We start from the raw sequence: 23,905 nt of genomic DNA, 5'->3' as shown, positions 1-23,905 counted from the left end.
TGCAGAGAGAAAGCCTGGTCTTGATAAGGGTTAGGGCTGCTGACCCTGCATGACTTTGTATTATCCATTGATATCTATGTACAACTTAAAGTATAAAAGCTTTCCTGGAAAATAAAGAGACAGACCAGTTTCTCAGAAATCTGGCTCCCCCCATGTCTTCTTTTCTTTTTCTCCTTTTCAGGCTGAATTCCCATCTGGAGCATAGAGGCTCACTGTGTCTACTTATTTGCCTGGGCTTCTAAGACCCATGCAAGAGGGAGCCCAAGGCGGGGCATGCTCTGCTATTTAAGCGGGCACCTGTGGCCTTACGTAGATGGTGTAAGCCCCTTGTCTCAGGGCTTTATTGGTTTTCTATGTAAACCAAGGAATACAGCCTCTTTTTCTCCTCTATTTTCTCTCTTCTCTCTCACTATACTATTCTTCCCTAATCTCTCTTTATATCTCTAATTAAATAATTCTTTCCTAATCGCCAACTCCATCCCAGCTTCGAATTACCCCGGATCGACCAGGGCTGGACCCCGGCAACCTTCCTCTCCCATAGTTCACTTAAACTACAATATATTTTTGTTTTTCCTATTAGTTTTCTCTGTAGTGTTTTAAGTAGAGATCTTTGGGTAGAATAATGAATTCTAGTTATATTAAAGGAAATGATGACACAAAACAGCTACTTCACACTAGTCTTCAAGTAAGCTGAAGCCCTGACATGACTGGAAAGTAGTAGGTAATTTGGGGAACAATATAAAAACACACACACAAAAAAACATGTGTGACAACTTTGCCTTGCACATTAGAAAATGAGCTTTGGCTCTGGAGTCTCTCAAGGCAGAAAACCTGGTAGACAGCTTTTATTGGTGGCCTGAACCTCTGATTTGGATAAGAAAATAGTATAACATAGAAATAAAAATAATAAATCATTTTGTAAGAGCTTGAAATCAGTTGGTGAAGTTGGAGGGAAAAAAGATAAACTAATATCTTGTGTGTATAAATACTTGTTGGTATAAAAAAAAAAGTACAACACAGTTTATACAGTGTAAAACCTGTTGGAAAGATGCCTTTGGGATAGATTTGACCTCATGGTAGAAACACAGTGTTGACTCAAAAATTGTTAAGGCTGAAGGCTGTCTACTGTAAGTTTTCATAATCACATGGTCACTGTGAGTGATATCTTTAGAGGTACACCTGAGGGAGAAAAAAAAAAAAGACAAAAACAGCATATTTAAAAGTTGCAAAGTCCTCCTTGAGGCAACACATTTCTATATCTACTTTTTCATGTTGGCACAAATCATATCACTAGTGGAGTCACCATTTTAAAAAGCAGAGATGTACTTATTCTATGGAGGAAGTAGCCCCATTAAAACCCTCAGTGGGGCTGGGCTTAATGTCAAACAACCTGTAGATCCACTAGAGTTCTGATCATTCTGATTCACAGATATATTTTATCACTACATTAAACTGATAAACAAAATCATTTTACTGACTCAAAGCCTGGAGATAACTTAAAAACAGGGTGATGAAGAGGCTGGAAAATCTAGTGAATGCATGAGGATTTGTCATTTTCACACATAAAATGAGCACAATCTATTTGGATGCTAATATTCCCTTGTGGCTCAGCTGGTAAAGAATCTGTCTGCAATGCGGGAGTCCTTGGTTCAATCCCTGGGTTGGGAGGGTCACCTGGAGAAGGAAAAGGCTACCCACTCCTGTATTCTGGCCTGGAAAATTCCATGGACTATATAGTCCATGGGGGCGTAAACAGTTGGACACGACTAACCAACTTTCACTTTGAGTTCACTTTCACCAGGTTGTAACCCCTATATTTTATAAACTCTGATTGACAAGCACTGAAACGCTGGCATATATATATTCTGGCATTTAGTTTGTAAGGCAAAGCAGTCATAACGCATGTAGAAAAGCTCTAACAAGGACTCAACCCACCAACCTCTCTTAAGTGTAAGATGATGCCACAATATAGGATAGTTTTTTGCCAAGTCCCTAAGTTCTTCATTTCTACCAATTTCCAGCTGAACTAGAAGAGATACAGGTTTTCTGGTAAGTGCATGATAAGAATAAAAAGGAAATGAAATGCTGGCAAGTTCTAGAATCATCAGTTTTCAGTAACTGTATCATATGCCAGTTTCTTAAAGATTTGTTGTTGTTTAGTTGTTAAGTCATGTCCGATTCTTTTGCAATCCCATGGATTCTCAAGGCTCCTCTCTCCATGGAATTTTCCAGGCAAGGATACTGGAGTGGGTTGCCATTTCCTTCTTGAGGGGATCTTCCTGACTCAGGGACAGAACATATGTCTCCTACATCAGCAGGTGGATTCTTTATCACTGAGCCCCCAGGGAAACCATTCTTGACAGATACACATAACAAAATGAAATAATGTCAAGACTTGAGAACTCTTAAATCTAAATGTGTTTGGGAGAAAATGGATTTCAACTGTCATTTTTTTTTTTTTAACCTGAACAAGAATATGAAAAGTTTTGCTTGAGTCTTTAAAATAGAAAATGTACCATCTATTTGAGGCTGACTCATGTTATGAGCTGGGTCACTTGAATGTACGATTACAGATGTTTTATAAAGTCTGGCTCTGAATACATCTGTGGGTGTTGTCAACAAAGTCATCATGGGAGAGAAATAATGGACTCCATAAATGAAACAGGAAACCATTGAGACACCCACCTTCATATCAACTGTACTTTCTTTCTTTCTTGTTGCTTGCTACCTCCAAAACAGAACTGGATATGAAATGTATATATTGCTGTGAAAGTGCTGCACTCAACATTTCAGCAAATTTGGAAAACTCAGCAGTGGTCACAGGACTGGAAAATGTCAGTTTTCATTCCAATCCCAAATAAAGGCAATGCCAAAGAATGCTCAAACTACCACACAATTGCACTCATCTCACATGCTAGTAAAGTAATGCTCAAAATTCTCCAAGCCAGGCTTCAGCAATACATGAACCGTGAACTTCCAGATGTTCAAGCTGGTTTTAGAAAAGACAGAGGAACCAGAGATCAAATTGCCAAAATCTGCTGGATCATCCAAAAAGCAAGAGAGTTCCAGAAAAACATCTATTTCTGCTTTATTGACTATGCCAAAGCCTTTGACTGTGTGGATCACAATAAACTGTGGAAAATTCTAAAAGAGATGGGAATACAAGACCACCTGACTTGCCTCTTGAGAAACCTGAATGCAGGTCAGGAAGTAGCAGTTAGAATTCGACATGGAAGAGACTGGTTTCAAATAGGAAAAGGAGTACATCAAGGCTGTATATTGTCACCCTGCTTATTTAACTTATATGAGAGTACATCATGAGAAATGGTGGCCTGGATAAGGCACAAGCTGGAATCAAGATTGCCGGGAGAAATATCGATAACCTCAGATATGCAGATGACATCACCCTTATGGCAGAAAGTGAAGAAGAACTAAAGAGCCTCTTGATGAAAGTGAAAGTGTAGAGTGAAAAGTTTGGCTTAAAGCTCAACATTCAGAAAACTGAGATCATGGCATCTGGTCCCATCACTTTACGACAAATAGATGGGGAAACATTGGAAACAGTGGCTGAGTTTACTTTTGGGGGGCTCCAAAATCACTGCAGTTGGTGATTGCAGCCATGAAATTAAATGACGCTTACTACTTGGAAGGAAAGTTATGACCAACCTAGACAGCATATTAAAAAGCAAAGACATTACTTTGTCAACAAAGGTCTATCTAGTCAAAGCTATGGTTTTTCCATTGGTCATGTATGGATATGAGAGTTGGATATAAAGAAAGCTGAGCACCGAAGAGTTGATGCTTTTGAACGGTGGTGTTGGAGAAGACTCTTGAGAGTGCCTTGGACTGCAAGGAGATAAAACACCTCAATCCTAAAAGAAATCAGTTCTGGGTGTTCGTTGGAAGGACTGATGCTGAAGCTGAGACTCCAATAATTTGGCCACCTGATGCAAAAAACTGACTCACTGGAGAAGACCCTGATGTTGGCAAAGATTGAAGGTGGGAGAAGAAGGGGATGACAGAGGGTGAGATGGTTGGATGGCATCAATGAGTTGATGGACAAGAGTTTGAGCAAGCTCTCGGACTTGGTGATGGACAGGGAATCCTGGCATGCTGCAATCCATGGGGTTGTAAAGAGTCAGACACAACTGAGCAACTAAACTGAACTGATTCACAGGTGGGCAGGGACAAGTTCTCTCTCCAAGGGCCAAACAAAGGTGTTTTAGTTTATAGTTAGGAGGGACAGGGTCCTCCAGACAAGCCATTAAGTATGATTATAATAACAAGAGCAATGGAAAGCAAGTCAAAGAAATAGTTTTCTGGACTCAGAATTGGCTTCCTCTCTGCAACATTACGAGTTCTTGATTTATCATGATGACAATTTCATCTTCTAAAAGGTAGAGGAAACAATACTGGAGTGGGTAGCTGTTCCCTTCTCCAGGGGACCTTTCCAACCCAGGGATTGGACCTAGGTCTTCTGCAATGCATGTCAATTCTTTACCAGCTGAGCCACCAGGAAAGCCCAAGAATACTGGTGGGTAGCCTATCCTTTCTCCAGTGGTCTTCCTAACCCAGGAATCAAACTGGAGTCTCCTGCATTGCAGGTAAATTCTTTACCAGCTGGGCTACCAGGGAAGCCCATTAAGGGAGGCAACTGGACCTAATTCTAAACAACAAAGAATTAGGAACAAAGTGACAGTATCAGGTAGGAGTTTTCTTTACAGATTAGAAACAGAAGTGATCTATATCTTTCCCTTGTACTTCTTTCTAGATCTGGAATATTACAAATGTTATTTCCCTCAAAATCTCAAGTTCCCTGGATGTTCCCTGAAACATTTGCATCACCAATATTCTGAGCATCAACTAGGATGAAAGTAAAGGGTCTTCAAAATGAGAGTATACTGTGTTCCATGAGAATCATGGAACCCAGACTCCAATCATGTGGAAACTCTAATCTAAAATCTCTCTCAGGCACATGTGCATGCACATCCTACACCCCACCACCAACATAGCTGCCAATTCACAGCAGATCTGCCTTCTGCAATGTGTTGTTAAGACCCAATCATGAGGTTTTGTATCCAGAGGCTTATAATTGAAAAGGACACAGAGTGCTCATTACCATATCCCTGGTGCCACAGCATGAGGAGTGTGCTGTGGAGACAAAATTTAATTACAGCTCCCCACAGCAGGCTCACCTGTTTTGCCCTTTCAGTGAGAACAGCGGCCTCAGCTTCACCCACTTGTTGCACCATCTTGTAAAACAGGCTGTCTCTCTCTTGCAACATGCAATATGGCTCATCATAATCATCCAGTCTCCCTGAATCCCAAACCTGTCAATTAGCAGAAAGAAAGCCATTAGTACACCATGTTTTGCAGTAACATATTATAAATCAGACAATAGTTTGTAAAGGGACAGGAAGGGAAGAATAGATAAAATCTATTTGGGTGGTAGGCCTGGTTGATATTTTAATGGTTTGATTACCTTGTTTTATTAGGCAAATAAAGGCTCAACCCAACCTTTTATTATTTTAATGGTATAGATGGAAATGAATATTTCCTGCCATATCAGCAATCAAAGGATGTTACAGTCATCAGTGACTACAGCCACCATCATGAGCTGGTGAGCCCTTAGGAAACTCAGAAAGGAAAGAATACTTGCCATCTATCAGCCAGCAAACTGCAGCCACTCCCCACAGTGAGCCCTGAGGAAACTCAGGATGAGAAAACACAGGATACTGGCCCAGATAGCTGAGGTGCATGTCAGTGGAATGATTTCAGTGAGCCCAGATTCTTATAGCTCCCCCTAAACACAGAAGTGCTAAATTCATTTACTTGAGATATCTGATTTTCTTTAATTAACAGTAATCTTTTGTTGTTCTCACTACCTAGTCTTTTGTTGCAAAAATTCCTAAACATCCTGACCCCTTACTCTTGCCTCTTTAGAACAGTTTCTCAGCACTGTCTTAGATGCTCCATCACTGACTTGAAGTCCTCAGGAAGTCCACTGACTAAAACATAACTCTCAACTTCCAGACTGTGCATTTTTTTTTTCCACCCACAGGGCCCTGATTATGTCAGTTGCTAAGAAGGGCAGCATCCATTGTCTGACAAGTTAAGATGCTTCTTGAAGTTGATTTTGGTTGTAGTTTATTATTCTGAGAGTGAAAGGTTGGCAAAAGGAGCTGATATATAAGAGCTACTTTAGCTGAACTGCTGTGAACAGAAGACATCTCTGAAAACCAATTTTTTCTTTGAATAAGAATAAAGAAGCAAGTAAGAAATTGAGGTTCATATTCCAGTGATTAAAAAAAAATGTGGTATATATACACAATGGAATATTATTCAACCACTATAAAGTTAAATTATGTCATTTGCAGCAATATGGATGATCCTAGAGATTGTCATACTGAGTGAAGTAAGTCAAACAGAGTAACATATTATATCACTTATGTGTGAAACCTAAAAAAGGGTACAAAAATGCTTTAAAAATTTTTAAAGGGTACAAAGAATTTATCTACAAAACAGAAACAGTCAGAGATGTAGAAAAGAAACTTACAGTTACCAAGCGGTAAATAGGGGAGGGATAAATTGGGAGATCGGGATTGACTATATATAGACACTACTATACATAAAATAGATAACTGATAAGGACCTACTGTAGCTCAGGGAACAGTCAATACTCTGTAATGGCCTATATGGAAAAAGACTCTAATAAAGAGTAGATATATGTATATGTATAACTGATTCACTTTGCTATACACCTGATAGTAATACAACATTGTAATTCAACCATACTCCAATAATTTTTTTTAAAAAAATCAAATATTTGAGAAAAAACATTATTTATCATGTTTTTGCTGAATTGAAAGCCAACCAGTAATCAGAAGCATTAGAAGAAAATACAAATTTTACACCTGGGGTGCATGGAGCACACAGAACAATCCCATGACTCTGTAGTTGGGAGATGCACATCTCTTGGGTCTTCTGATGTTTAATCCTACCATTCCTACCAGAGGAGTTAGCAACCGCAACCAGCTCAGACCAAGATGTAAACAAGTGACTAAATTTACATCTCCTGGCGGGACCTCCCGAGAACATCACTTTTGACCTTGACAAGGGAGTCCTAAACTGAAGGTCTCCCAACACAGGAGTGAGAAGGACTGCTCCTCAGTGCATGGCAAGGTCTACCATGGAAAACAAGGTTAGTCATTATGAAGGTGACAGGCTCCAAAGTGAACTCTTGCATTTCCCTTTTCCCTCTATGTTCTCCATTCTCCCAGATGCTCAGAACCCAATCCAGACACCAGCATCGACTCCCCTCTTTGTCCTCAGATCCCACGTTCAACTCATCACACAGTCTGCTTGGCTTCACTTCATTATTTATCACAAATGCCTCTATCCCAACCACTTCACCATTTCTACTTCCATCACCTTAGTCCCAGCCACAACAGTTCAGAGAGGGTACAACTATAAGAGAGTGAACACTGCATTTGGAGAACTGAAAGATCATCAATGTGGTTTTAGCTATAAAGGAAAGAGGGAGAGCAGAGTGGGACAAAACTAGAAAGGTGGGGAGGGGCTGGGATTGTAAACTGCTTTGTAAAACCATATTAAAGATTTGTTCAAAGACACTGATGAAGAGAAAAAAAATTGAGGTTATTGAGATTTACCAGGAGATATGAGTAAGTAAAGGATTAACAAATGAACATATTTTGATAATAACAGCAAAGCCAATGCCAAATAACATTTCTAGAATTTAAGAGTCACTGTCCCGCAATCTTGGAATGTCACTTTGTCCCTCATGAAAATCTGTAGGTGGGGCCTGCTTCCTACTATGATGTTCTAGTCTGGGTGACTGGACACACTGACTAAAGCCTAGAGCATCCCTTTGGTTGCAGATGCCCTACTGCTGTTGTCTGCCTCCCCAGAACTCACTCCTGTGCATGTCCTGCTCAAGTGAGACTACAGGCACTGCCTCAATGGTAACAGTCTGGTATCTACTCAATGTTCCCACTGATATCCCATCTGACAATGTATGTGCAGTAGACTGGGAGGTGGTATTCCAGAAACTTCCCAAGTAGTCAGAAGAGACAGTCCCATTATCACTGGGCATAAGGAAGTTTGGGGATTACTGATTACTTATTTCTGGATTATTAACTATTTTGTATGGACCAACAAAATCACTGGTTAACTTCATCTGTTGCTTCTTACACATTATGCAGGCCTTCTTTATCTCTTTATTTCATTACTAAGCAGCATCAGCAGATACTATGGTTACCATCCACATGAGTGAAATCAGATTACTACCACAGGCTAGGGTGTTAATCTTAAAATCCCTTGCATTCCTTTGAGATTATGTGCAGCCAAAGATTGTTTTTCCTTTGACAGATGGTCTCCTTATTATTTTAGAAGCCACACCCTAACATTTATTGAAACTCAGCAGGGAAAAAAACAAAGAGATGAAAATAAAAATAAGGAAAAGGAATAGAGGGAGGAAGGAAGGAAATAAAGCTAAGGAAGGAAATATAAAATTATTAAGGAAGAAAAAGCCAATCAAACCTGGAAGGAAGACACTATCTAGATGTGTTAGTGTGTGCTCAGTTGTGTCTGACTCTTTGCAACCCCATTGACTATGGCCCGCCAGGCTCCTCTGTCCATGGGATTCCCCAGGTAAGAATACTGAAGCTGGTTGCCATGCCCTTCTCCAGATAGTCTTCCCAATCTAGGGGTCGAACCCACCTTTCCTGTGACTCCTGCATTGGCAGGCAGATTATTTTACCAATACCAGAGACCAAAACTTGGAGCCTGCCATGTGTGTAGTGCCCAGATCTATTGTGTCAGGGACTTGCTAGTTGTTTATCTACAGTATTTCAGTCCCTGATCTACCTTTCTCTCTACACTCTCATCTGTGATGCAGATGGTTGGCCATCTTTAAAAAATAATAATTTAAGTAAATTTTTAACATGAGAATATGAAATTACTGGATATATGAATTATACTGGATATATTATTTAATAGCATATTCTGAAAATATACTTAAGTACTTGAGTTATTGTCAGGAATGAGAGGAGAAACTAAGAGAAAATTCAATTAATGAAGGTTCCTATCAAGTTTTAAAAGGAAAGATGAGTTGAAAAACTGAACATGACTGGAAACGGCTCAAATTCCAGAGGTGAGGGTCTTACCATTATCCATTCGCTGTCAATAACGGTGCTCAACCTGTGGGTGATGGTCAGCACAGTGCACTGGGAAAATTTCTCACGAATGTTTTTTTGTATTAACTCATCAGTTCTGGAACCAAGGAAGTTGATTTAGTTCAGTGTAGACTGGAAAAGTGGACTTGAGGTTTGAAAATACCCTATGATATTTGTATAATGCTTTTTAAAATCAATACTTTAAGACAAAGCCTTATTCCTAAAAATTAAGTTAAAAAAGTCAACAGAAATTGATGTTTTCTTAAAACAATGGAAAATAATCTTTCCTCAAAATAGCTTAAAACTATATCACCACTAAATATTTTCCATTTACCATATTTAAAATTCAGATACCAGGTTTCAAGGACCTCAGATCCATACCTTGGATCCACATATGATGTGGCATTGTCAATAATCAGTATCTGATTTTTTCTGAGAATACCCCTGGCAAGGCACAGCAGTTGTCTCTGTCCAACACACAAGTTTGATCCTGATTCTACTAATTCAGTATCCATCTTACCAGGAAGACTTTCAATGGTTTCTTTAAGTAGTACCTGTGGATATAGAAAGAACAATATTTTTCTAAACAAATTGCTACTTAAGTAGACAAGTCTCTTAGACACTAGAGCTTTGACATCCTCAGGATTTCTTGCATATCTTACACATACAGTCATGTGATGGTGGAGCTCCTTCCAAAGATCATTCACTGAGAAAGACCGTAGAGTCAGCTCAAGACAAAAAGATCTCTGTGTCTCCCATCCCTGCCACCTGCCACCTACCAGAAACCCCACCTAGGCACTAGTTAAGGAAGTCTCTCAAAAATGGAAGCTATTGATCCCAATGTGGTTTAAACAGAAATATTAAAGTGATCTTTCTGGTTGAGTCAAGTTTCCTAAAGTACAGTTTTGCATATGAGTTGGTACACTAATGGGAAACTTAAAAATATACATATTATAGAAAGTATGGTTCTCTAAAGATATAATCTTATAGCACTTTACCATTTTATAAGGTCTAAAAGTTGGAAAAAAATGTGAATTAAAACACTGGTAAACTGCACCTCATACATTAGTAATCCTAAAACCTATTCTTGCTATGGTTCTTTCCCAAGTTTAATCACATAAATACTAAGCCAGTGACGTGCATTTTCTTCAATGTCAAAAATATCTTTCAGTGAATGAAAACCAGGACACAACATAACAACTATTTCCCCCAAGACTATGGGTATAGGTAGTATTTAAATTATGTTCCTAAAATTGTAAAAAAATAAATAAATAAAAATAAAATTTAACTGCCAAAGATAAGCTGAAGTTACATTGATGACAAGGATTAGTTCAATGAATATTTTTGCAGAAATATTATAGAACAAGGACCAAACTCAGGTTATACTTAAACAACAAAGGGTAAATACACTTCAAATCAAGAGACCAACAGATTGGTGAGTGAAGGCCAATAAGCAGAGACACAGAATTACACCATCACATATCAAAACATTGCCCAAGGGTAGTTGGGCAATGTTTCCATGATATCCTAAATGCTGGAGAACTTCTATGAATGTGATCCTGAACTGTGCTCCTGATAGAGTTCAATCACAAGACAGGAGAATCCAGCATTAGGATTAAATATGGTATTAGTATGTAGTATTAGTATGAAAGGTACACAGAATCTAAAGGGTAAGATCTGGATTGTGGTGCAAGTTGTTAGTTTTAAGACTGACTTCCTAATTTTGCAGAAATAATCTCACACTTGCCCCTGACTTGGAAAAACTCTCATCACTAATTTTTTTTTTTTTTAACTTTACTTCAAGTCCATATTTGCTTCATGAGGAATAAAGGTTGTGAAGAGAAATATATTTTTGGAAAATACTGTTCTCCGACTCTGTTTTCTTTTTTGAATCAAGGATGGTTATGAGAATAATACAAATATGAAGGCCCTTATAGTGTAATCATATAATCAAGTTATAATTAAGTACTAGGATGGGGAAAAAGGACAGTGGAGGCAATAGGCAATAATAACTAGGAATTACAACACTCTGTACAGTCAGCAAAAACAAGACTGGGAGGTGAGTGGGGCTCAGACCATGAACTTCTTATTGCAAAATTAAGACTTAAATCGAAGAACATAGGGAAACTCACTAGACCATTCAGGTATAACCTAAATTAAATATCTTATGATTACACAGTTGAAGTGACAAAAACACTCAAGGGATTAGAGCTGATAGAGTGCCTAAAGAACTATAGACAGGTTCGTGACATTGTACAGGAGGCAGTGAGCAAGACCATCCCCAAGAAAAGGAAATGCAAAAAGGCAAAATGGTTGTCTGAGGAAGCCTTACAAATAGCTGAGAAAACAAGAGAAGGCAAAGGAGAAAATGAAAGATATACCCATTTGAATGCAGAGTTCCAAAGAATAGCAAGGAGAGATAAGAAAGCCTTCCTCAGTGATCAATGCAAAAAATAGAGGAAAACAATAGAATGAGAAAGACTAGAGATCTCTTAAAGAAAATCAGAGATACAAAGGGTATATTTCATGCAAAGATTGACTCAGTAAAGGACAGAAATGATATGGATCTAACAGAAGCAGAAAATATTAAGAAGAGGTGGCAAGAATACACAGAAGAACTGTACAAAAAAGATCTTCACGACCCAGAAAATCATGATGGTGTGATCACTCACCTTAGAGCCAGACATCCTGGAATGTGAAGTCAAGTGGGCCTTAGGAAGCATCACTACAAACAAAGCTAGTGGAGAGATGGGATTCCAGCTGAGCTATTTCAAATCCTAAAAGATGATGATGTGAAAGTGCTACACTCAATATGCCAGGAAATCTGGAAAACTCAGCAGTTGCCACAGGACTGGAAAAGGTCAGTTTTCATTCCAATCCCAAAGGAAGGCAATACCAAAGAATGTTCAAACTACTGCACAATAGCACTTATTTCACATGCCAGCAAATAAATTCTCAAAATTCTCCAAGAGAGATTTCAACAATACATGAACTGTGAACTCCCAGAGGTTCAAGCTGGATTGAAAAAAGGCAGAGGAACCAGAGATCAAATTTCCAACATCCACTGGATCATTGAAAAAGCAAGAGAGTTCCAGAAAAACATCTACTTCTCCTTTATTGACTGTGCCAAAGCCTGTGACCGTGTGGATCACAACAAACCATGGAAAATTCTTAAAGAGATGGGCATACCAGACCACCTGTCCTGCCTCCTGAGAAATCTGTGTGCAGGTCAAGAAGCAACAAAACCAGACATGGAACCACAGACTGGTTCCAAATTGAAACGGGAGTACGTCAATTGTCACCCTGCTTATTTAATTTTTACGCAGAATATATCACACAAAATGCCAGGCTGGATGAAGCACAAGCTGGAATTAAGATTGCCTGGAGAAATATCAATAACCTCAGGTATGCAGATGATACCACCCTATGGCACAGAGCAAAGAACTAAAGAGCCTTTTGATGAAACTGAAAGAGGAGAGTGGAAAAGCTAGCTTAAAACTCAACATTCAAAAAACAAAGATCATGGCATCTGGTCCCATCACTTCATAGCAAATAGATATGGAAACAGTCACAGACCTTATTTTCTTGGCCTGCAAAATCACCACATGCCAGGAGCCAGCCTGGGAGATCCCACCCATGACAAGGTCATGCAGGACTTGAGGGACTCCCTGGGTCCCCAAAACCAGAATCTGTCTGTCTAACTATTTTGTGCCTTTGACCAACTCTTCTGACATTAACAGGGGGCTATCCCCGACCACCTCTTTCTGGAAAAAATTAACTTAGGTCTCTAGTTGATAAATCTCCTGGGCTTGAAAGGAATATTTCAATTCAAACCCGATTAGCATTTTAGCTTACTTGGCAGGTTTATCCAGACTCTTGCAACATTGTTGAGCCAATGCTTGCTGCCAAGTTCCCACATCCCTTATCCATTGTGTTCCTGGGAGTGCATATAGTTAGGGTGTAGAAGAAACAAGTAATAGCCTTAGCATTAGCAACATTAGACTTTGAGTTAATAAGTTCTTTCTTTGCTGTAACCCACTGAATCTTTGCTCCATAAAAATGTAACTCTGTACTTTAAGGGTGATGCAGGCTAAGGAATTTAAGAAAAAACATTTCAAGGGAAAGTAAGTGTTCTAGCTGACCAACCTTTTAAAAAAGGGGTCATAAAATGTTAACAGGCCTCCGAGCCAGAAGATAATGTACAAAAAATAAGACCCTTGTTTATGAAATGGTATGCAGGAAGAAACCTGGTATCAATAAAAGTTAATACTGATGGAATGTTGAGCTGACTCTACATTTTTCAATATACAACTCAGGGTATAAAAGCTCCCTCTGAAAATAAAGTGATGGGCCTTGCTCACTGAAGCTTGGTCACCCCATGTCGTTCTTTCTTTCTCTTTTCAGGTTGACTCCCTGGAACGTAGAGGCCCTCTGAGTTCACTTTCCTGCCCGGGCTTCTAAGACCCTCTCGAGAAGGTGCTCTGCGCCTTAACCCCATCAAGAGGGTGCCTGTGGCCTCCATGAACAGAGCATGTCCCATGCAGGGGCTTTATTGGCTTTCTGTGTAAACCAAGGAATATCAACCTCTTTCTCTCCTCTATTTTCTTAACTGTGACATTGTTGAAACTTCAATACTTTGGCCACCTGATGTGAAGAACTGACTCATTAGAAAAGACCCTGATGCTGAGAAAGAATGAAGGCAGGAGGAGAAGTGGACGACAGAGGATGGGATGGTTGGATGGCATCACTGAGGCAATGGATTTCAGTTTGAGTAGGCTCCAGGATTTGGTGATGGATGGGGAAGCCAGGCGTGCTGCAGTTCATGGGGTCACAAAGACTGTGCAACTGAACTGAACTGAACAGAGGAATTACATTTGGGCCAAGTTCTAAGATAGTGTTTGATAGGATTTGTTTCCCAATTAACAGTCACTCTCTTTCCATGGAACAATGTGTCCTAAAATTCTAGAGTACCTTTAGTAATTGAGAATCTGTGAAGAGAGATTTCAAGCTAGAAAACAAACAGAAAAATAGTTTAACAGTACTTTCGTCTTTATGTCACAATTTCACATCCTGTGGTTTCAAGACCAGTGGATCATCCTATTTTTCTTTATGTGTGATTATTAGCCACACTCCTCATTTCTCTTCTAGAATTTAACTATAGAAAGACTCACAAACTTAAATGAAATCAGAGGTCCACTGCTTATCAAGTAGGGGAAAGTGAAGCAATTATCTCAATGTAGGAAAATAAAATCCTCACAGTTTCTGAAAAGCAGAATGGATATATAAAGACTCAATGTTGATATCCTTCAGATACCAGAAATACTGGCAAGAAATTGTCAGACCTCCAAATCTACTTTCTCACAGTCAAAACTCATCTATATATTATAGATTTCAGAGTTATCTTTGGAAGAGTGACACTAAATAACAAACACAAATTCAAACAACAACATGGACATGGACAGTCACTTCACTTTGTACTTAAAATATTTTTTTTAAAGAAATAAACCACACTTCTCTGAAATGAAGCAATAAATCAGACATTTATTAAGTGCTTCAATAAACTATGGAAAATTTTTAAAGAGATGGTAGTACCAGACCACCTTACCTGTCTCCTGAGAAACCTGTATGCAAGACAAGAAGCAACAGTTAGAACCTTACGTAGAACCACTGACTGGTTCAGTATTAGGAAAGGAGTACAATCAGGCTGTATATTGTCATTCTTCTTATTTACCTTATACACAGAGTACATTGTGCAAAATGCTGGGCTAGTTGAATCATTAGCTAGAATCAAGATTTCCAGCAAAAATATCAATAACCTAATACCCAGAGGATACCACTCTAATGGCAGAAAGTTAAGAGAAACTAATAAGCCTCTTGATGAGGGTGAAAGAAGAGAGTGAAAAAGTTGGCTTAAATCTCAACATTCAGAAAACTAAGATCATAGCATCTGGTCCTATCACTTCATGGCAAGTAGAAAGGTAAAAATGTTGAAGCAGACACTATGGATGGTGACTGAAGCCATGAAATTCAAAGACACTTGCTTCTTGGAAGGAAAGCTATGACAAATCTAGATAGCACATTAAAAAAAGAGAGACATCACTTTACCAACAAAGCTATGGTTTTTCCAATAGTCATGTATGGATGTGAGAGTTGGAACATAAAGATGGCTGAGTACCAAAGAATTGATGCTTTCTAATTGTGGTGCTGGAGAAGACTCTTGAAAATCCCTTGGACAACAAGGATATCAAACCAGTCAATCCTAGAGGAAATCAACCCTGAATATTCATTGGAAGAACTGCTGCTAAAGCTGAAGCTTCACTACACTACTCTGGCCACCTGATGCGAAAAGACAACTCATTGGAAAAGCCCTGATTCTGGGAAAGACTGAAGGCAAAAGGAGAAGGGGATGACAGAGGATAAGAAGTAGATGGCATCACCAACTCAATGGACATGAATCTGAGCAAACTCTGGGAGACATGGGGGACAGTGGAGCCTAGTGTGCTGCAGTCTATGGGGTCGCAAAGAGTTGGAAAAAAGTTAGCAACTGAATAACAACTTTTTAAAATCTAAAGACTGAGCTAGGTCCAATGAGAAATTAGAAGTCTGTCTATGGTTTAGAAGCCTAGATATAATTTCTGCCATCAGTAGAATCAATTTGCAAAAGTAGGATGATTACACAAAATAATTTGTATCAAAATATACAAATGACAGCAACTTAAAAGTAAACATTGCTTGTGTATAAGGGTGAGGAAATTCAAAGAAGTGGGCCAAATGGAAACAGGAGAAAAAATAACAGAAAATCCTCTAGAAATAAACCAATCCATATAAAAACTGAGCAAAAGCTCGAGTCTCTTACCTGCATTCATGCTACATCATTAAAAGGACATGATTTCTATAAATAACTATATAATTTATCTTTACAAACACTTTCTGATGAAACTTCATAGCATTTTATTGGTATGATGTCATTAGGTTTGTAATGCAAAACTACTATTGTCTCCATTTAGTAGATATTCCCTAAGATCCAAGGACTAAAATGAACATTGCAGGGTAATTAAGGTAACTAATTCACTAGCTCACGTGGTAGAACTTGAAACCATAATTACAACTTCTAGTTTAGTGCTCTATTAAGGACAATATAACGTACCTAGCTACTTTGTGTTCTATTGTGGATGTGCTCACTCAGTCATGTTCGACTCTTTGAGACCCTATGGAGTATGGCCCACCAGACTCCCCTATCATGAGATTCCCCAGGTGAGAATACTGGAGTGGGTTGCCATTTCCTACTCCATAGGATCTTCCTGACCCAAGGACTGAATCTGTGTCTCCTGCATTGGCAGGTAGATTCTTTACCACTGGGCCACCTAGGAAGACCCCTGTGTTCTAGGGAAAATGTTAAAAAGAAAGTATAAGGCATTATCTTATTGGTTTTCATCACCATTAACATACACATTTTAATTTACACATGTGCCCATGTCATGTTTTCCTAGGAAATAAACAAAGTCAGTTAAACAAATAAGTTCCCCTTAATCACATGCAATGCTGTAAATGTACACACATATATACTGATGCTAACAAGTTAATTACATTTAATAAATTACCTCTTCTAAGGCATTCCACAATTCCTTATTTGTATGCTCATCAAAGGGATCCAGATTTTAACTCATGGTTCCAGTGAATAAAACAGCTTCCTAAAAGCCCCAAAACAGTGAATGTTATCACATTAATATCTTTTCATTTTGTCTGAAGGTTTACAGAATTAAAACACAAAAAAGAAAAATTCACTATAATCATTATTAAGGTTTCAAATGCTTTTTTTTTTTTTTTTTTTTACAAAATAATATCTTTAATCTCCCATTGTGCAAAGTGTGCTCCAAAATATCTTCTAGATGTTTGACCAAAAATGAAAGAAAGTGTCACGTTGTCTTAAGAATAAATTGAAGAAAAAAGAGAAAGATTTGACTTTTAAAAGAACGCTTTCCTGGTAATATTTGCACAAACAAAAAATGAGGATATAATTATTTGAGGAATTTTACATCAAGAGAACTGGCTAAATTAATTGTCAATCCTAATGTAATACTGGAAAATATCAACAGAATGATTAATTAAGTTTTATATCTCAAAGCAAGATTAAATTTTTTCACATTGGCACTGAAGAATGAACTGGAATTTTCTGCATTTGGTAAAACAGACTTTTGAGATGGGGACTCCCTCCACAAGTGTGAATGGAAATCCCCACACATACAAAGAGAACTTCAGCTCCTGGGGCCTGCGGTTCCTCTGTCCTCGATAGAGAGATCTCCTCGGATCCTGCACCAGCTGGTCCCCACATCCTCTCACCTGTGCATCAGGATGACCTGCCTCACAGATCATTATTAACTACAAGGTCAGGATAACCTGAAACCCACTGTGGTCTCTGTCACAATTAAAATTATTTTTAATTTAAATAGACCACCCCCCCCCCCCCGCCCCGACCACCACCACCATTCATCTGCTTTGGGAGGAGCCACGTAATAAATTACTCTGGAAATATATATCTTTCTCAGTTTCAGGAGAGAATCTTGTACATAAGCTCATGTCGGCCATTTAAATTTCTTCTGGAAGGCAGGTCACAAGGGATGGAATCCAGGTCTCCTGCATTGCAGGCAGACTCTTTACCATCTGATGTTGAAATCATTAGTAATACTTGTATAACTAAGTATTAGTCCCCTTTGTTAGGGACCATAATAAGCACTAAAGCAAAAGAAATGGGAGATACAGTGTCTGTCCTCAAGGAGAGGAAGACAATAGTGGAGGATGTGGAGAGGGCTGAGGAAAATGCCAGAGGTTTTTGTTAGGGACCTGGAAAATAAGAGTTGGGGTATAGGACAGTGGTCAGGAAAAACCTGGTGGGAGGGGAGCCAGAAATCAAAGGATAATCAAGGCGATATTCATTCTTCTAGTTCTTGGTAGAAAACATTAGATATCTGTATTATGTTTTTTCCCCAAACTCCTACTGTGTTTTTATTTTTGCTTTACTCTTTAAATTTATGTAAATAATTTTTATATTATAAGCAATTAACATAAAAAAATCACCAAGAACCACAAAAACAGAAATTAAAGAACACAATTGGTCCAGAATGTGTTACTCTTTTTACTTAAGTAGAAATAACACCTAAAGGTTAGTGTCTAGATCCTTAATAATAATAATAATTCTTATTGACTGAAGGTTCCCAGAAGCAGCCATGAGCATATACATTTTTTCATCCAGTTACACCTTTACAACAAATCTGAGTCAGTAACTCCTAGACCTGGTAGAAGGTTGAGGACACTGAAGCATGGAAGCTGAGTGGCCTCATCGAGGCCCCACAGTCATATGAGGCAAAGCAGGAATAAAAATGTGGCTCATGTTAACACTAGGTCTACACTCTTAAACCTTCTAGCCCTGGCTGCCTCTTGAATGATTTCCTGGAACACTTTACCCCCTGCCCAGTCTCTCCAATTATCTCTATCAACCCACATTGTGACTTGGAGACAAATGCATAAAAAGTAGAATAGTTAAGGTTCTATGTTTACAATGATCAGTGATCATTATCTACACAGATACAAACTTAGCACTGTTTTGTAAGCACATGCTCTGCAGTGTGTATACAGAGCATACTCAAAACTAGGGTGGAAACCAGTGGAACAGAACCAAAACCTGGTGATATCAATGGATGTTTAGTCTTTACTTACATGTGCTTCCAAACATTACTAGAAGAGCCAACAATCACCTAATGTTATTTCCTTATTTATGGAGTTATTATTTTTAATGTACACAAGAACTATTTTATTATTGGTAGTGGTGGTTTAGTTGTTAAGTCATGTCCAACTCTTGTAATCCCATGGACTGTAGGCCTTTAAGTATTCTGTACAGTGCAGTCATGTCCGACTCTTTGCGACCCCATGAATTGCAGCACACCAGGCCTCCCTGTCCATCACCAACTCCCAGAGTTCACTCAAACTCTTGTCCATCGAATTGGTGATATCATCCAGCCATGTCATTCTCCATCATCCCCTTCATCTCCTGCCCCCAATCTCTCCCAGCATCAGAGTCTTTTCCAATGAGTCAACTCTTCACATGAGGTCACCAAAGTATTGGACTTTTAGCTTTAGCATCAGTCTTTCCAATGAACACCTAGAACTTATCTCCTTTAAAATGGATTGGCTGGATCTCCTTGCAGTCCAAGGGAATCTCAAGAGTCTTCTCCAACACCACAGTTTAAAAGCATCAATTCTTCGGTACTCAGCTTTCTTCACAGTTCAAATTTCACATCCATACATGACCACAGGAAAAACCATAGCCTTGACTAGACGGACCTTTGTTGGCAAAGTAATGTCTCTGCATTTCAATATGCTATCTAGGTTGGTCATAACTTTCCTTTCAAGGAGTAAGCGTCTTTTAATTTTATGGCTGCAATCACCATCTGCAGTGATTTTGGAGCCCAAACAAATAAAGTCTGACACTGTTTCCACTGTTTCCCCATCTATTTCCCATGAAATGATGGGACCAGATGCCATGATCTAAGTTTTCTGAATGTTGAGCTTTAAGCCAACTTTTTCACTGTCCACTTTCACTTTCTTCAGGAGGCTTTTTAGTTCCTTTTCACTTTCTGCCATATAGGTGGTGAAATCTGCATATCTGAGGTTATTGATATTTCTCCCAGCAATCTTGATTCCACCCTGTGCTTCTTCCAGCCCAGCATTTCTCATGATGTACTCTGCATATAAGTTAAATAAGCAGGGTGACAGTATATAGCCTTGACATAGTCCTTTTCCTATTTGGAACCAGTCTGTTGTTTCATGTCCAATTCTAATTGTTGCTTCCTGACCTGCATATAGGTTTCTTAAGAGGCGGGTCAGGTGGTCTGGTATTCCCACCTCTTTCAGAATTTTCCACAGTTTATTGTGATCCACACAGTCAAAGGCTTTGGCATAGTCAATAAAGCAGAAATAGATGTTTTCTGGAACTCTCTTGCTTTTTCCATGATCAAGCAGATGTTGGCAATTTGATGTCTGGTTCCTTTTCCTTTTCTAAAACCAGCTTTAACATCTGAAAGTTCATGGTTCACGTATTGCTGAAGCCTGGTTTGGAGAATTTTGAGCATTACTTTACTAGTGTGTGAGATGAGTGCAATTGTGCAGTAGTTTGAGCATTCTTTGGCATTGCCTTTCTTTGGGATTGGAATGAAAAGTGACCTTTTCCAGTCCTGTGGCCACTGCTGAGTTTTCCAGATTTGCTGGCATATTGAGTGCAGCACTTTCCCAGCATCATCTTCCAGGATTTGAAATAGCTCAACTGGAATTCCATCACCTCCACTAGCTTTGTTCATAGTGATGCTTTCTAAGGCCCACTTGACATCACATTCTAGGATGTCTGGCTCTAGGTGAGTAATCACATCATCGTGATTATCTGGGTCATGAAGCTCTTTTTTTGGACAGTTCTCCTGTGTATTCTTGCCACCTCTTCTTAATATCTTATGCTTCTGTTAGGTCCATACCATTTCTGTCCTTTATTGAGCCCATCTTTGCATGAAATGTTCCCTTGGTACCTCTAATTTTCTTGAAGAGATCTCTAGTCTTTCCCCTTCTGTTGTTTTCCTCTATTTCTTTACATTGATTGCTGAGGAAGGCTTTCTTATCTCTCTTTGCTATTCTTTGGAACTCTGCATTCAGATGCTTATATCTTTCCTTTTTGCTTCGCTTCTCTTCACAGCTACTTGTAAGGCCTTCCCAGACAGCCATTTTGCTTTTTTGCATTTCTTTTCCTTGGGGATGGTTTTGATCCCAGTCTCCTGTACAATGTCATGAACCTCCGTCCATAGTTCATCAGGCACTCTGTCTATCAGATCTACTCCCTTAAAGCTATTTCTCACTTCCACTGTATAATCATAAGGGATTTGATTTAGGTTATACCTGAATGGTCTAGTGGTTTTCCCTACTTTATTCAATTTAAGTCTGAATTTGGCAATAAGGGGTTCATGATCTGAGCCACAGTCAGCTCCTGGTCTTGTTTTTGTTGACTGTATAGAGCTTCTCAATCTTTGGCTGCCAAGAATATAATCAATCTGATTTCGGTGTTGACCATCTGGTGATGTCCATGTGTAGAGTCTTCTCTTGTGTTGTTGGAAGAGGGTGTTTTCTATGACCAGTGCGTTCTCTTGGCAAAACTCTATTAGCATTTGCCCTACTTCATTCCGTAATCCAAGGCTAAATTTGCCTCTTATGCCAGGTGTTTCTTGACTTCTTACTTTGCATTCCAGGCCCCTATAATGAAAAGGACATCTTTTTTGGGTGTTAGTGCTAAAAGGTCTTGTAGGTCTTCATAGAACCGTTCAACTTCAGCTTCTTCAGTGTTACTGGTTGGGGCATAGACTTGGATTACTGTGATATTGAATGGTTTGCCTTGGAAACAAACGGAGATCATTCTGTTGTTTTGAGATTGCATCCAAGTACTGCATTTCAGACTCTTTTGTTGACCATGTTGGCTACTCCATTACTTTTAAGGGATTCCTGCCAATAGTAGATATAATGGTCATCTGAATTAACAATCTTTAAGTATTAAGAAACATTAAAAATGATACAAGACAGATTTCTAGATCCTTTTATCCAAGGATATGAAAGAACTTTACAAACACATCCATTTATTTCTGCTAACTAGTCTGATTGGGCTACTCCTGAGATGGGTATAATCAAAACCTAAAAACTGAGGTGCACAGTGATGGGATTCCTATCCTGTGCTTTTCCTCACTATTTTGTACTGCCTCCCTGGTTAAAATCATTTAAGGGTTAAATTCTAAAAGTTTCCCCAAAGAGTCTATTAAATTCTAAAGGTTTCCCCAAAGAGTCTATATACTTTGTAATTCTCAAAGCCTCACAGTTTCACAGAAAGAACCCCAGGGAGATAACCATCTTTATTTCCCACAGCAAAATTTCATCTTTAAGACACTTAAAATTCATGTTTCTGTATAGGAGCCTCTTCAATGCTAAACCAACCATTTATCATTTTGATCTCAGTATTACATGGTTATCAGCAGATAAAACTGTGACATCAAGGAAGTCTGAGTCCAGAAATCTATTTTGGTAAGTTATTAAATCACATGCATACAAAACAAAAAAACAAACAAACCCTGGTATCTGTTGAAAACATCTGCTGCTAAAAATATGCTCTCTTGGAAGAGAAAGGATCAAACATTTCATGCATTTTGAAAAAATTAAAAGCAAGTTAGCGAAGGTGCCTTATAAAAAGAACATGTAACAATGCTCTGACATGCATACCTGAGGTACAACTGACATTTTCTCCCTTAAATGGTGAAGTCCAATACTGGTTGTTGAGATATTATCAATCCAAATGCCGCCTTTGGGTTCTGACAATCTAAAAAGCGCAGCAATGAGGGAACTTTTCCCAGCTCCTGTTCTTCCCACAATACCCGTCTGTAAAGAGATCCAGGAGGTTTAAGAATTAACAAAATATTTAAAAAATAATAAAATAATAAAAAATAAATATGTTAAACATTAAAAAAAAACTGGGAGAAACCTTGGTTGTTGAAGATGAAGTTTTAAAGTTCTACATAAAGAGTAGTCTATTAGTATTTCAGCCATGGCACTGTCGATGTTGTGGGATAGAGTATTCATTGTTGACGGGCTGGGAGCCTGTCCTATATATCATAGGAGTTTTAGCAATAACCATGGTTCTACCCACTGGATACCAGAAGCACCCGCAACACTGTGAGAACCAAAAATATCAGACATTGACAAAGTTCCTTAGTTGAAACCCTCTGTCCCCAGAAAGAGTTAAAAAACCAGAATCTATTAATATCTACTGGCAATAAAAAGAGAGCTGTCTCCTAAGAGATCCATAAGAAGTCTGTTTGTAAATTTACTGTCTGGGCATTCTGACCTTGAGAATAATGTGGTAATTTTACAGAGATGTCAACAAGTCAAGTAAGAAGTGTTATACATGAACAAGCAATAATTTTTTCAGGGATTTATTATTTAAGGGGAATTATTCTTTTTAGAGAAATTAAGTCACTTCCTGATGTTAAATATCTTAATTATGTTCTATCTAGATAGGAAACATCTTAAAATTGTAAATTGCAGGTCTCAGTGTTGCAAAAGACAGTAGCCAACAGGCAAAATACACATGATGAGTCAACAACAACACAAACAACATTTGCTATTTATATGGGACCTTTCATCTGAGCTATTCAAAAGATAGTTTACTAACCAGTTAACAGTTATAATTGCACCTTGGGAAAGATACATGTCAAGTGTCAGTCTAGTTATTAAAACCAAAGCAGAGAGAAATTAAGTACAGTAACAGTAAGATCAAAGAATCAGTATAATGCAAATAAAATGCTGGTCAGGAATGAAACTGTACTGTAAAAACTAACTTTTAGCTGTGTGCATTTAAACACGTATGTAGAAACTAGCATTTTCCCCCCAACCAATGAGCTTATCCAACTGCAGATTCTCTGATGGGAGCTTCCCCAACTTCATCTCTATTTAGGACTATGGAGCTGATGAGGGGTATGAGACATAATTTCAATCATTTATAAATTAATTCAATCAATACACATTTTTTAAAAGTCACAACTTTAAGCAGAGAAGAACTGAACTTTTCTGAGCACTGATTATATGCTATGAACTTTACATACTTTCTCATTTGAATATTTCCAAGTTTCCAAAGCTTA

The 23,905-nt window shown here is 38.5% G+C and overlaps 1 protein-coding gene across 1 annotated transcript in view; it reads right to left on the bottom strand.

The window, feature by feature from the left end:
• The window catches only part of LOC128057592 (ATP-binding cassette sub-family C member 4-like), a 194,550-nt gene that overhangs the window by 57,932 nt on the left and 112,713 nt on the right, over positions 1-23,905 (bottom strand). Inside the window, 6 exon segments of the mRNA XM_052650041.1 lie at positions 1,071-1,179; positions 5,185-5,330; positions 9,186-9,291; positions 9,576-9,748; positions 16,796-16,885; positions 22,491-22,646. Coding sequence (XP_052506001.1) covers positions 1,071-1,179; positions 5,185-5,330; positions 9,186-9,291; positions 9,576-9,748; positions 16,796-16,885; positions 22,491-22,646 — 780 coding nt within the window.

Source organism: Budorcas taxicolor, chromosome 12 (genome assembly GCF_023091745.1).
Source record: "Budorcas taxicolor isolate Tak-1 chromosome 12, Takin1.1, whole genome shotgun sequence".
In the NCBI taxonomy this organism is placed as follows: Eukaryota; Metazoa; Chordata; class Mammalia; order Artiodactyla; family Bovidae; genus Budorcas; species Budorcas taxicolor.
Note: the sequence above shows the minus strand (reverse complement) of the source record. Positions and strands in the feature narration are given on the sequence as shown.